The 12,149-nt window shown below is 45.7% G+C and overlaps 1 protein-coding gene across 1 annotated transcript in view; it reads left to right on the top strand.

Moving 5' to 3' along the window:
• Window positions 1–3,195, top strand: part of spata17 (spermatogenesis associated 17) — a gene marked incomplete at both ends in the record, with an annotated part of 64,830 nt that extends 61,635 nt beyond the window's left edge. The window contains one exon of the mRNA XM_080771884.1: window positions 3,115–3,195. Within this exon, the coding sequence (XP_080628010.1) occupies window positions 3,115–3,195 (81 nt within the window). The remainder of the gene's footprint in view (window positions 1–3,114) is intronic.
• Window positions 3,196–12,149: the final 8,954 nt, after the last annotated feature.

The raw sequence follows: 12,149 nt of genomic DNA, 5'->3' as shown, positions 1-12,149 counted from the left end.
GGAACAGCATATTTTGAGATGGGGGTCCGTGGCCCTATAGAGATAATTCTGGGGGTCCTTGACATGAAAAATGTTGAACACCACTGACATAGAAACATCATGGGTTTTTTCAGAAAACTATTATATATTTTTGTATCGCAATCAGTCCAAAATGGGTTAAATACAGGCTGTTATTGATGTGGGTCTGCATGCCGATGTGGGTCAGCATCCCATCTCCCACAGGGTCTAGACCTCAGCACCGTCCCATCTCCCATGGGGTCTAAACCTCAGCACCGTCCCATCTCCCATGGGGTCTAGACCTCAGCACCGTCCCATCTCCCATGGGGTCTATTTGTACACTCTCAGAGTTACAGACCCATAAGGGCCTTGTGGGTCTGTAACTCTGAGAGTGTATACAAATGGAACCAAATGGAACCGTTATAGGGTCACACTCTCAGAGTTAAACTAACAGTGATTTTACAATTTAAATTGGGGGTCCCAGAGATATGAATGCCATTAAATGGGGGGGGGGGGGGGGGGGGGGGGGGGGGGGGGAGTCTGTAGACTAATATGCATGCATGTCAAACTGGGGGTCCTTGAGATTAAACGGGTCGAAAATCTAAAAAAGGTCAATTTGGGGGTCCTTGACATGAAAGAGTTTGGGAACCACTGATGTATATGGCATATAGCTATACTGATTACATCAGGAATCTCCAAATATGGGCATAAAAGGGACACACACAGACATAGACGGGTATATACAACGGACTCTCTGGCAATGGGAACAACGGGTATTGCATAATCGGGTGGGGGGGGGGGGGGGGGGGGGTGGGCGTGCATCGGCCCGGTGCCCGAAGGGTCTAGTATCTAACGAGCATGAACAGACACACACACGCACGCACACACACACACACACACACACACACACACACACACACACACATCTCTCTCTCTCTGTCTCTCTCTCACATCCAAGCCCAACCCTACCAATTAGCACAAATGTCGCCGTAAGCCCATCGGGCCTCCGTCTGCCTATAGGGGCTGAAACGGAGAATTCCAGTTGTGATGATGCCTACATGTGTATACCCGCTGTGTATTTATTTATTTATGCATATACTTATTTTCTGATTTCATAGTGGCATTGTGTTATTGTAAATTGTTAACAATTCCCCCCTATAACCTGTATGCAGGGTTGTCAAATGGTACAGTACAGTATAGCTCTACGAACAGTTTTTGAGTGGCGCAACCACTCCTACAACCAGCAATGTCCGTGTACCTGTGTGTACTGTAGTCATGAGCACGAGTGGTGTGCGCATGCATGAAATTGACTTATTAATACCAGTAGGGGGCGCCAGAAACGGAGAGAGGGTATAGTGCTGTGCCTGCTAATGAGAGAGAGAGAGGAGGGGGGGAGGGGAGTTGCACCGCTCGGTTCACACAGGTGTGATTTTCATATTGTGCAGAACAAAGTGGTATCCTATACTGTATAGTTTATGAAGGATGACGGTATAGCGTTGTTTCTAACGCCGTTCTACCTCAATAGACATACTGTATTGCCCCCCCCCCCGTGGTCTGAGTTTCAATCGCTATATTATGTATACGTTTCATTTTTCACAGTTATTTCAATCGTAAACATTCCGCCGCTAATAATGACAATTATATCTCAAATGTTATGTACAGTATACTGTGTATATATAGCGCTTTTCTAGTAAGTATAGCCAAAGGGTGTGTGTGTGTGTGTGTGTGTGTGTGTGTGTGTGTGCGTGCGCGTGTGCACGTGCGCACACGTGCGCGTTTTTGTATACGGTTAGAGAGAGTTTTTTTTGTGCATGCAGCAGAAAAGGAGGTCAGGGTTTGAACGGAGACTCGGGCATTCATCATTAGCCCGCTGCCTGCTGCCGGTAATGTTGGCCGTTACAGCCGTGATTAAGAGCTTCGCTTAGTTCCAGCAGCCGGTACACACACACACACACACACACACACACACACACACACACAACATGGTACCTACTAATACTACACTCTGTATATATCAGAGGGTCTTTTTCACTCTGCATAGATTCTTTCCCCCAAAACTATATCTCTCTCTCTCTCTCTCTCTCTCTCTCTCTCTCTCTCAAACACGCACGCGCCACATACACACTCACATGCAGCAAGCAAGCACACACACACACACACACACACACACACACACACACACACACACACACACACACAACCCTTTTATAATTATAGATGTATACCTGCATGTGAAATCCTGAACTGTATAACCTCCACTGTGCGCGCGTGAGTGCGTGCGCGCGTGCGTGCGTGCGCGCATGTGTCTGTGCGTTGTTTGGGGGCTGTACTCTACATGGTCTCGCACTACAAGCAAGCTTCAGGGCCTGATGACAAACCTGTCAAAATCACTCATGAAAAGAGCAATTCACTGCTGGACGGTGTCTCTCTCTCTCTCACACACACACAGACACACACACACACACACACACACACAGACACACACACACAGACACACACACACACACCGCAGGACACTGTGTTGCGGCCTGCTGAGGGTACAGTACGTGTGAATAATAATGGCCGGTTATGCGCGGCAGCCTCGTGCGTGCTTGTGACAGGTCGACGACTGCCACGACATCTGACGTCCACACAGTAGGTGTGAAGTCATTTAGCCTGGCTTTAGAGTCAACGTGTTATATTTTTAAATCTTGTTCATTTTTTTTTCATTCCAAATTATTCTCAATTTTTTTTAAGCATCAAAAGACATTATGTCCTGCCAAGTGTTCAAAGATGATTAAAGATTTTCAACGTCTTGCATTCAAACACAGTACTTTTTTTAATATAATAATATAATTTATAATAATATTTTTTTTTATAATAATTTAATATTTTAAACCATTTTACCTTCACACAGTAACATCCTGAAAGTTAATTTAAACACTTATTTGATATACTTTGTTGACTGGGGTCAAAAGAGGGATATCCCCACTGCAACAAATCTCTCAACGAAATGTTCCAGTTTGATGTTTATCAAACAAGTGTTTATCCAATTCTGGGCGGGAGCCCCTTTTGCATTGCATTGATTGTTCCTTCTTCTCTTCTGTCTCCTTCCTCCTCTCTCTCCTCCATGTCTAGTCGTTCAAGACGGTGTTCACCAGCTGTGAAGTGTTTGATCACTTTGGTCGTCAATACTCCAGGGCCGGAAACATTGTGTGACTCCTCTACCTGTCAGAGCACCCATCAATCACATCAATAAAATAAACAGTAGGCCTATTTAAGTCTATTGTCCTGTGTGTGTGTGTGTGTGTGTGTGTGTGTGTGTGTGTGTTAATGTCTCACTATTGTCCGTCTGTCCGGGTGGGTGCGTGCGTGCGTGCGTGCGTGCGTGCGTGCGTGCGAGCGTGGCAGTACTGTAAATGGCAGATGTGCTTATATTTTATCATATAGATATTTAGGCGTTCCAGTGTGCCAGCATGGGGTTAACGGTACAGTGGTTATTTGTGCTGCTGGTACACATGTAACACCTTGAATTGAAACATATACACACAATTAATGTTATTGCCTTCAGCTGCCCGTTTGGCCCATCTGTAAAAATACAAAAAGAATCCGCGGAAAGACGGGAGACGACAAATTCTGAACGGAACCCGCATCTTTTAGGGCCTTCAAATACGGTACTTTTCTAACGGGCGGAAAGGCAAAACGACCTTTTTACGTTGGGAAAGTAATATCGAAGAAACTGTATAAGGTGGTTAATGTGTGTATACTGTCACTTTAAAAAGCGTAATTTTGTTTACCCGGGCAGCGCTGCAGGTTGGCAGGTATCAATACACTTTTAGACCCACGTGTTTGTGCCAGCTGTGGATGATTGGATTTATTTCTTGATCGCCTCTTGCCTTGATTGTTTAAACATGATGTCATATCAACAGGCTTGATAAAGCACAGATATTATTGATACTGGGTATATACTCAATAAGCTTGTTATCGGGTTTTATCGGGCAGGAGGTTTCAAGCTCCATTATGCAATTATTCAAATCCAACATATAGGACAAACAATATCGAAAATAGCAGATCTACAAGCTCGCAACGCGTCGCAGTGAGAGCTTATATAGATATGCTATTTTCGGGGCACAACCCAACACTCTTTATTAACTAGTGGAGATGCGTTTTCTAAACAAATTTGTTCGGCACAAAATGCTGCATGCGTTCATAAGTTCAGGGGAAAAAAAGAAATTCTCCTGAACGCTGCCTTCCTTCCGGCATGGCATGTAAAGGAGAGGGAGGGCATTTTGCATTTCTTTCACCATTCCTGGTCTTTTCGTGGTATTTTAATTAATTAATTATTCTTTTTTTAATTATCTTTTTTCACCTAAATCACGTCGTCGTTGATGTTCATTGCAATGCCATTGGTCATGACATTTGCATTATATAAATGACTTGACCTTTGACCTTTAACCCTGATAAAAGTAAGTAAAATAACTGTAATATAATGGTTTTTTTGTAATCATTAGAATGTCTAGAACATGTTTTATTCGTTATTGTGAAAGATATCCCCCAAATGTAAATTATTAATGTATTATTATTATTATTTTATTAATTATTATAAATGTGCATAAAAATTTGCACACAAAAAAAAATAAAAAAATTAGTAGTAAGGTTGAAATGTCTTTTTTGCAAGTAGAAAATAATCCGGGTTTTACAGGGTTAAAGTCATTTTTTTCCCGGGAAAACAGCGAAAGAACGCAGCTAAAAATCCCTAAAACGCAGCAGTGTGTAGAGACCTTAAGGGTTAAACCGCCTGACATATAATCTTATCTAGAAAAAGAAAGAGCAGTGCATGCATGGGGAATACAATAGAAGAGTGAAGGAACTCACTCATCTGTCTGTTGCCAGCCTGACTCCATGACACATAATCCTGAGTCATATACAGTACGCTCGGTGTGTGTGTGTGTGTGTGTGTGTGTGTGTGTGTGTGTGTGTGTGTGTGTGTGTGTGTGTGTGCGTGTGTTCGTGCGTATACGTGGAGGATTTGGAGCATCTAGGTGAAGGGAAGCGAGGTCATAGTTGTGACAAGGGAGCGACGACTGGCTGTCACACACGCACGCACGCACACACGTGCACGCCCATGTGCACGTGTCACACTGTGCTATAGCCTGTCGCTATGGCAGGTCTGCTTCTATAGTGACAGCGCCATACATACAGTACAACACTGCTGTGTTTTTGTGTTTGAGTGTCTATATTAAGTGTCTGTATAAATGTGCGTGTGTGTGTGTGTGTGTGTGTGTGTGTGTGTGCGCGTGTGTGTGTGTGTGTGTGCGCGCGCGCACGTGTGTGCTCGCGTGTGACACATGGGCGTGCGCGCACGCACACTCACTCCCATGCAATACAATGGCAGCTCCGCTGTCTCTTTTTGTTTTCACTCTTTAATTCCTTTATTCCTTTTCTTGTTTTCATTCTCATTCTCTCTCTGTGTCTCTCTTGCTCCCTCTCTCATTATACACCCATGCTCTCGCACACACGGGCACACGCACGCACACACGCACGCATTCCGTCTGACACACTGACCCCCATTCACATGCTATACTCACTGCAGCTTCACAATTAAAAGCATGAATCAGAGGATGTGAAGTGTGTGTCTGATCTCAGTGCAGCTATGATATGATATGATATGAACTTTATTTGTATAGCGCTTTTCAAAACATAGTTCCAAAGTGCTGCACAGAACAGGATTAAAACAAGAAGAAACAGACAGTAACAAGATTATAATGGCAAACAAAACAAAATCAAACATACATGTACAAATTGGCTAATTAAGTAGTTAAAAAATACTCTGTATAAAGGTGAGTTTTTAGACGAGACTTGAAAATGGGGACGGATGGGGCTACCCTAATGTGCACTGGCAGTGCATTCCACAGTTTGGGAGCTCGGGCGGAAAAAGCCCGGTTACCCCGGGTGACTAGATTGGTATGGGGGACAGCCAGGAGAGCCTTATCCGAGGATCTAAGGGTACGCACAGAGTTAGGGAGGGATAACATTTCACGGATGTAACTAGGGGCCAGCCCATTTAGGGCTTTGAACGTGATTAAAATAATTTTAAAATCACATCTGGTGCTCACTGGCAGCCAGTGCAGATCTGCTAAAATTGGTGTGATATGGTCTCGTTTCTTGGTGTTGGTCAGTAGTCGAGCGGCAGAGTTTTGTATGAGTTGTAGGCGGGAAGTAGTTTTCTTTGGGAGGCCGGAGTATATGGAGTTACAGTAATCGAGGCGTGATGAGATGAGGGCGTGAATGACGGTTTCGAGATCCGGGGCTGAGAGGAATGGCTTGATTTTGGCTATGTTCCTTAACTGGAAGTAGCAGGATTGGACGACTGTTGTTCCTGTTTTTTGAATGAGAGGTCAGAATCGAAAATCACCCCCAGGTTACGGGCTGCAGGAGTAATGTTGGTGGAGAAGGAACCGAGTTGAGAGTGTAATGGAAGGGTTAAATTGGAGGGGCCGAATAAAATGATTTCTGTTTTTTTCTGATTTAATTGGAGAAAGTTCTGTGTCATCCAGTTTTTGATGTCTGTGAGACAGGCCAGTAGGCGTGAGATCTTTCCTGGACCTGGTTTTAGTGGCATGTACAGCTGGGTATCGTCTGCATAGCAGTGGAAATGAATGTTATGGGAGCGGATTATGTTGCCGATGGGAAGCATGTAAAGGCTGAATAGTAAAGGCCCTAGGATAGATCCCTGTGGGACACCACAAGTGAAGGGGGCTTGGGAAGAGGAAGCCTCACCAATGGTGACGGAGACACTCCTGCCTGTGAGGTAGGACCTCAACCAGTCCAGTGCCACCTCTTTAATCCCCACCCAGTGCTCCAGTCTCTCAATCAGAATGGAGTGGTCAACGGTGTCGAAGGCGGAGCTTAGGTCCAGGAGGAAGAGAACAGAGCAGTCCCCGGAGTCAGCGGCGAGGAGCAGGTCATTGGTGACCTTTAAAAGTGTTGTAATACTCTCTCTCACACACACACAGGTTCTGCATGCCGAACGGGAAGGGACGAACGAGGCAAGTTTGCCTGGCGGCCCCGGTATAGAAAATACATACAGAAAATATATACAGTTATACGAAAACAATCTCTCTAAGAAATCAAAGTTATTTTTTTATCTCTTAAATTTTTATCCCACGATTTTGTAACCCAGCTTCTTTTCACCTGACAGAGGGGAATTTCCCCGGCCGGACGTAGCGCGTGGAAGGGACACGTTATTCCGACCAGTTCCTTTCCCCTCCATCAGGCGCCCCGGCTGGCCAGGGGGAGGTAGTTTTAGAGACCAGGATTACTGCATGTTTTTGTGAGGGTACCCTAGGGGACACGGGGAGAACATGCAAACTCCACACAGAAAATCATGGAGTCAAAATCAAAGTTATTTAATAATAATATGATTAAATTCATACTGGATTGACTGACATTGACTTTAGCTATAGCCAAAATAGAAACAGTGGCCAAACTATACATGTCTACTAAAAATACTGTATATAGCTCTCTGAACCTCCCATATACATTTAGTTATGTCTGTCTGTCTGCCTGCCTGCCTGCCTGCCTGCCTGCCTGCCTGCCTGCCTGTCTGTCTGTCTCCTTAATGTTGTCTGTCTGTCTCATTCACTCTGACTTTCACCCTCAGCCTCACTCATGTGTACGGTATAGCTTCTTTTAGCGTCTTTTCGTGGAAACCAAGTCATTCACTGCTTTAATCTTCCCTCTTATTCCCCTCCCTCCCTCCCTCCCTCCGCTCCCTCCCTCTCTCTCTCCCTCCCTCTCTCCGTGTCTCGGCCTGCGTTCCCCAGGGTACACGGCGCTGTAAGGCTTGGAAGCCGATTGCAGAATGTTTAGTAATGGCTTCTTAATGGGCTTGTCGACAGTCACATTAGAGCTGGTGTAGTAGCATCGTGGCCGGCCATGCAGCCACGTTGCCAAGCCAGATGTCAGACCAGCTGTGGAGCTCGCCTCTCTCACTCATACTCTCGTTTGTAATCACATCTCTCACACGGACGGACGGACGGATGGATGGATGGCACGTGAATAAAGGAGGGAGCGAGAGACAGAGGGAGAGAGAGAGAGAGAGAGAGAGAGAGGAGGCAGGCAGGCGAACCCTCCCTGTGTTGTGAAAAAGCCACTCACGTCACCTCTCCTCTGTTCTCTTTATAGTTCTCCCCATATAGCATCGTCTCTCATCTTCTCCTCTTCACAATAGAAGTGCAATATGTTTTTAAACTAATCTTCCTATACGTGTTCAGTTGTTTGTTGCTGTTTACCGGGTTATAGCGCTCGTAACTATGCCTGTAATGTCAGTCATGCATCTTAAAGATGGAGCGCCGTGTTTTGCACTATATGGAGTATAAACATCAGGGGTTGAAAGTTCCGGGTTTGATGATGATGTCACACGCGCATCCCCTCTATTTCAAACTTCAATGCGATATATTTGTGAGGCGCGCTATATCCCCTATACACTGACGTTTTGCATCCCCTCATGTGTCAATTGCGTCATACTGTATAGCCTATATTATGCGCAGAAGCCATTTTGGAAAGAACTTGGGCCCCTTCCCTATATACTTCCTTCACAGGTGTTACCGATGATACTAATTAACACAGCACCGAGAGGTGCCTTCGACGTCTGTGGACGTCCTAGCGACGTCCAAACGACACGGGGCGAGATAAGAATGTTCAGAATTATACCTATTTTTTTTTTGGCATTTCGCTTGCCGTATGCTAACGCTCTGTGCAACTATTAGCTTGTCATTGACTCCCATGTTAGCGCGGCGGAAAGAATGACTCGTATCTCCTCATCCAGGGCGCTCTCCGTGGTGTTAAAAGGATCGACATGCTGGCGCTTCATTTCTGCTCCTCATCCGTCTCTCCCGCAAAATATGAACGCTTTTTGGAGCGTATATAAATATATTAAGATGATGGGGGATTGTGAGGTCACTTTGTCAGTCAACTTTTTTAAGAAAGTGTTTCCGGTTCATGGCTTTCAGAGTAAAAGCGATCACTACTCTGGCGACTACTCTGGCACCCCGGAGCTTCTATTTTGATGCACTTCCTGTACTAAATGTGTTAAGGCTCCGACTGGTCAAACAGAGTCAGGGTGCTGCTATTGTGCGTGTTGGCTCACTGCGGTAACACTCTGCTACACCAGTGGGTCTCAAAGTGGAACATAGCTTAAATTAGTATCATCTGTAACACCTGTGAAGGAAATTGTCACAGTCACAGACATTGCCTGTCTATAGCTCTTGTATTTCTATGTCATGTTCTAGTTGTTTTGGTTCTACGTTGTCTTCCCCGCAGGTGTTTCTCATGTTGTAATCACTAATCAGCCCTCTTGTGTATATCAGTCTCGTTCCCCATGCAGTCAGTCCTTAATTGTCCAGTCATTGTTTGGTGTCACTTCAGTGTTCAGTGTTAGTTTGTGATTGTGACGTTTTCTCAGTTTTTGTAATAAATCCCCAATATTGGATTTTGAACTATGCCTGTCTTATACTGTCCTGCATTTGAGTCCTCACCACACCACCAGAACCTGACAGAAGTATAGAGAAGCGGCCTGGAAGTACCGGTATATAGGAAGTTGGGATGTTCTGTGTGCATATGAGCCTATACTATAGCATCATATCGCACCACATCACATGGCATTGACACGGCTCTGAATCATTTTGATTTGTCAGCTGCTTAAAATGTATAGAGGATGGATATATATAGATGCGTGGTGGTCCGTGGAGATGCCGTGAATGGCTCTCAGATGGTGAGATGCAAAGCCTCTGTATAGATTAGAAACCTGGCAACCGCAGGACTTCCATGCAGGGTCTCAAACAGGGGCAGACATGCACTGTCTAAAAGACCTTCAGAAGTACAATGCTCCATCCGAGCGCACGTGTGTGTGTGTGTGTGTGTGTGTGTGTGTGTGTGTGTGTGTGTGTGTGTGTGTGTGTGTGTGTGTGTTTGTGGGTGCGAGAGAGTGCCTGCATGTATATTGTCAAAGTATTGAAGATTCAGAAGGTGGTTCTTTGTCTCCCCTCTCACCCAGCCCCCCCCCCCCCCCCCCCCCCCCCCACACACACACACACACACACACACATATATACACACAATGCTCTTTATCACTGAACTCCATCTTTCTGTGTCAGCGATGTTGAAATCTGATGAGGAACTGAAAAGGTGTATTTGTGTGTGTGTGTGTGTGTGTGTGTGTGTGTGTGTGCGCGTGCGCGCGTGCTGGTCTCTCTACATGTGTTTCTGCATACATGTTTAAATGTGCGTGCGAGTTAAGTGTGCATGCGTATATATGTGCGTGCTCGCTTTGGTCGAGACCGGCTGTATGGCCGTCGACTCCACTGACTGACAGCTGTGTATTGACGGACGGACAAGAACATGCTGACAGGCAGACGGATGTGAAACAAAGAGAAATGGAGTCCAGACTGCAGAGGGATGGAGAGAGAGGGACTATGTTGGTTGTGTGCAGGGAACAGAGAGAGAGAGGCCTGTGGAGCAAGCACATCTTGACATCTGTAACATTAGGTCAAATGTCAAGGTCAAGGTCCTACAGATCAGATGACGGAAGAAGAACCAAGGGAAGTGGGTGGAGAGCTGCTCCTGAGCAGTTGTACGGATAAATTAACTAAGTACATTTACTCAAGTACTGTAAGTATAGCCTTGCCGAGCCATGAGGCCCATATAGGGGCAGGAGCCTATCTCCTGTTTCTGTAGCCATGAGGCCCATAGGGGCAGGAGCCTATCTCCTGTTTCTGTAGCCATGAGGCCCATAGGGGCAGGAGCCTATCTCCTGTTTCTGTAGCCATGAGGCCCATAGGGGCAGGAGCCTATCTCCTGTTTCTGTAGCCATGAGGCCCATAGGGGCAGGAGCCTATCTCCTGTTTCTGTAGCCATGAGGCCCATAGGGGCAGGAGCCTATCTCCTGTTTCTGTAGCCATGAGGCCCATAGGGGCAGGAGCCTATCTCCTGTTTCTGTAGCCATGAGGCCCATAGGGGCAGGAGCCTATCTCCTGTTTCTGTAGCCATGAGGCCCATAGGGGCAGGAGCCTATCTCCTGTTTCTGTATAGCGTGAGGCAGCTTGATGTACAAGTACACCCCCTGGACATGACGCTAGTATGTCACAGGGACTTACCCCCCCAATCCAACCCTTGATGCTGAGTGTCTAGCAGGGAGGCATTGGGTCCCATTTTTAGAGTCTTTGGTATGACCCGGCCGGGGATCGAACCCCGACCTCCCAGTCTCAGGGCGGACACTCTATAACCACAAGACCACTCAAGTACTGTACGCAAGTAGGCCTACAATATATATTGTACTATACACGTCGTAGCAGGCCCCTCCTATAGACAGGCTTAATGTTTGTTTTTTTAGTTAAACAAACATTAAAAACGCCCATTGACAATGGACAGGCAGAGTTTAATGTCTGTTTAGTCGCTATAGTTTTTATTTGTTGACAAAACCGTCACTATATTTAGTCTTCGTTTTAGTCATCATAGCTTATAGTTTTCATGTAGTTTTCGTCAGTGGAAAAAGGTATAGTCGACGGACATTTTTCGTCTATAGTTTTAGTCGACGGAAACAACACTGGTCCATCGGGAGAGAGAGAGACAACAGACACAGAACTTAGAGAGTGTATACCTTTAAACCATTCTGACCTGAGATCAGATTCTAAAAAATGTCTTCTACATCCTGACAGTTTTCCATTCTGACCTGAGATCAGATTAAAAGAAATGTCTTCTACGTCAGTCGCTCTTCGATTTTTCAAGAATAGCAGACCTACAAGCTCGTAGCGCGCCACTCGGTGGCGCGCTATGAGCTTGTAGATCTGCTATTTTTAAATAGCTAAAGCATAACGTAATGCTAACACGGTAACACCAAAACGGGTGCCCGCCCAAAATGGGTTAATTTATCTATCCGATGTCTCACTGCTATTTGAATTACAAAATGACTGGCTGACAGGCACGCTAATAGACGATTGGATGACTGACTGATTGATTAGCCTGCTGATTGGCTGGCCATATGACTTCCTGGAGGTGTTGTGTTGACGTGTGTACTAGTCTTTGTTCCTCACGGCTGTCGCAGTGAGCAGCAATCTTAATGTCTTATCATTGACCTTCGCAGCCCCCCCCCCCCCCACTCCCACCCCAAAAAT

The sequence above is a fragment of the Protomyctophum bolini genome (genome assembly GCF_963924005.1).
Source record: "Protomyctophum bolini genome assembly, chromosome: 1".
In the NCBI taxonomy this organism is placed as follows: Eukaryota; Metazoa; Chordata; class Actinopteri; order Myctophiformes; family Myctophidae; genus Protomyctophum; species Protomyctophum bolini.
The sequence above is the reverse complement of the archived record's forward strand: the minus strand, read 5'-3'. Positions and strand labels throughout refer to the sequence as shown.